Below are 2,762 nucleotides of genomic sequence, written 5' to 3'. Positions count from 1 at the left end.
TTATATCGAGAGACACCGCATTTAGGACACTCATTTAACGATGCATACTCATTTTAAAACAAAACGCAATCGTTTGGACAGACATGTATCTTATCATAGCTCATGACAATAGAGCACAATATCTTTTTGGCCTCATATGTTCGATTGGGAAGAACATTATCCTTTGGTAGCATATCTTTCATAAGGGCTAATAACTCTGTGAAACTTTTATCCGACCATCCATTGCCCGCCTTTAAGTTGTACAATTTTAATACCGCAAAAAATCTTGTGAATTTTGTACAACCATTATACAACGGTTTCCCTGCATCGCATACCAACCTCTCAAACATTTTGGGACAATCCTTAAGATCTTCTTCAAGTGCTTCTGCATTCTCTTCGACTCGATCATAGTCGTATGTATTTGTGCCATTGTCCTTTGAAGCATAGGTCGTATTATCCCCAGACTCAACATTCCCGTTACTTTTCTCACCATGCAAATTCCAACATTTATAACTTCTATCAATTTCATGCCTCTTTAAATACGATGCCAACTGAACCGCGTCAACCCGACTCCCATAACAGCAACCCAAGAAAGGGCATGTCATTCGACTGGGGTTTTTGGCATGCGCAATAACAAACTTAACGAATTCTGATACCACATTCTCGTACTCTTTCGAAAATCGATTGGAATACATCCATGTCTTATCCATGATTTTACTAATTAAGCTAAACAAAAATAATTATTTTTATATTAAGAATAAGATGATACAGATGCAATATAGAAAGCAAACTTTTTTTATTCAAATGCTACAAATATGAATATATAAGGTACATCATACCCTACATTTTATTTTCTCTAGTCTTATAATAAATATCACAATGTCAAAAAATAAAACTAACAATAAGTCGGATGAGTTAAATACTATAAGTACATGTCACAACTTGCAATAACTCTAGTTATTGTCAAACCAAAATTGTTTCTGAAGATTGTCAACTATGTTATTGTCCACTTGAAAAGCCTTTGTGAGAACTTCTGAAGAAATTTTTGGATTAGATCCAAATACAGCATTCGCAATTGTGATAACTCCTGGATTCTGACTGCTAAGTCCACCAATGGCAACCGCATTTCCATATCCCACATTCAATTGAAAGTGAATGAGACCAATAGGAAACACAAACACATCTCCTTTGTTGAGTACTTTTGTAATGAGACGGTTTTGTGGGTTAGAAGTAACAAAACCAACATAAAGAGTACCCTCCAACACAATAAGAATCTCAGTGCCTCTTGGATGAGTATGTGGAGGATTTAGTCCCCTAGGTGCAAAGTCAATGCGAGCAAGAGAAATACCAAGAGTATTTAATCCTAATATCTCATTAACCGCAACCGGTGTCACTTTTGAGCCTAGTGAATTTGATGTGTTTCCTTCTTTCACTGAGAAAAAGAAATCATTTGCAGTGGCAAGTTTTGGATCTTTGCAGAATTTTCCATTAACAAACACTGCAAAACAAATATGAGCGATTAAATTGATTGACTGTAATAAATTTCAAAGTTTTAACCATAACTATCGTAGCAGAAAAATACTAATGAACAGAAAAAACATTATTATATATACATACCACCATCCTTGGTGTCATTGATAGCTACACAAAAGTCTTGTAGGGGGCTGGGATCAAATGCTAAGGCACAGGATGCTAAGGCCATGAAGGCTGTAAAAATCAAGTAACTATTCTTCATATTGCTCTCTTTGTTTGTTTGTTGTATATTTGCTTTTGTATGTTTATGAATGATGATATTTTGGAAACATAGAGAGAGTATATTTATAGGAAGTTTAGACACTGAAATATTCCATATATTTACATATAAAATACATTTAAAGACCTAGTAAAAATGTCTATTTGAATTATTTTAAGATACTTGTTCAATTAATATTTAACTACATGCTCTACTAATTCCTCTAATGAATAACTTGTCACCCGCGCTTCAAGTTATTGATATAGTCAATTACAGAAAGGATTAATTGAACATAAGAGGTTTTTGTCAATGATGATGTAACAAGTTGAAAAGGTATTTCAGAGTTAGTGTTTGCATTTATTTTTTTAAAATATTATTAGCATATGCCTTTAAATTGTGGTTGATGTATGCGATTGTGATTTTGGTTATTGCAGTTTAGTTTATGTATGTAGTTGCGATTGTGATTATTATGATTGTTGCTACACACATTGCTACAGTTGCAACGTTAATTTTGATTGGAAGGTGTTTGAAATACACAGTTAAGAAATAATTAAAGTTATGAATTTTTATTTTATATTAAAAGAAAAACGAGTCTTGATATTCTCAAATTTTGAGTTTTGAAAGAAAATAGTTAAACAAACATGGGCAAAATTATTTGATATGGTTCATAATATGGTTGTCCGGTGATCTTAAATCGTACCATAACTATGGTCCGATGCAGTTGCAGAGACTAACACATTAGCTATATTGCGGTCACAATTGCAATTGCAGACCAAATTTAAGACCATGATTGTTAGGTTGGCCATCTTCATCTAGGTTTGAGCCGCGAAGCTCACAGTTGTGAGTAAGGGCGTACAAGAAGAACCGGATTGACCCAAATTTGAGTATCCTCAAACGAAAATGAAGATAATGGGTGAGTGTGGTTGGTTTATGGTTTTATATAAATTTCAAAAATGATTTATATAAATTATTTTTCAAAATATTAAAAGTTTTAAATTCGTATTTTAGAAATTAAAAGACTAGTTTTGTCATCTTATAATATAAACATATA

At 32.9% G+C, this 2,762-nt stretch overlaps 1 protein-coding gene across 1 annotated transcript; it reads right to left on the bottom strand.

The window, feature by feature from the left end:
* Positions 1-824: 824 nt before the first annotated feature.
* LOC131647211 (putative germin-like protein 2-1) lies at positions 825-1,747 on the bottom strand. The gene is made up of 2 exons (XM_058917123.1): positions 1,597-1,747; positions 825-1,477 (listed from the first exon to the last, which is right to left on the bottom strand). Exons 1-2 carry the CDS (start codon positions 1,712-1,714, stop codon positions 933-935), a joined length of 663 nt encoding a protein of 220 aa, XP_058773106.1. The 5' UTR covers positions 1,715-1,747; the 3' UTR covers positions 825-932.
* Between the last annotated feature and the right edge of the window lie 1,015 nt (positions 1,748-2,762).

Source organism: Vicia villosa, linkage group LG2 (assembly GCF_029867415.1).
Source record: "Vicia villosa cultivar HV-30 ecotype Madison, WI linkage group LG2, Vvil1.0, whole genome shotgun sequence".
Classification (NCBI taxonomy): domain Eukaryota; kingdom Viridiplantae; phylum Streptophyta; class Magnoliopsida; order Fabales; family Fabaceae; genus Vicia; species Vicia villosa.
This window is presented reverse-complemented; position numbering and strand designations above follow the sequence as displayed.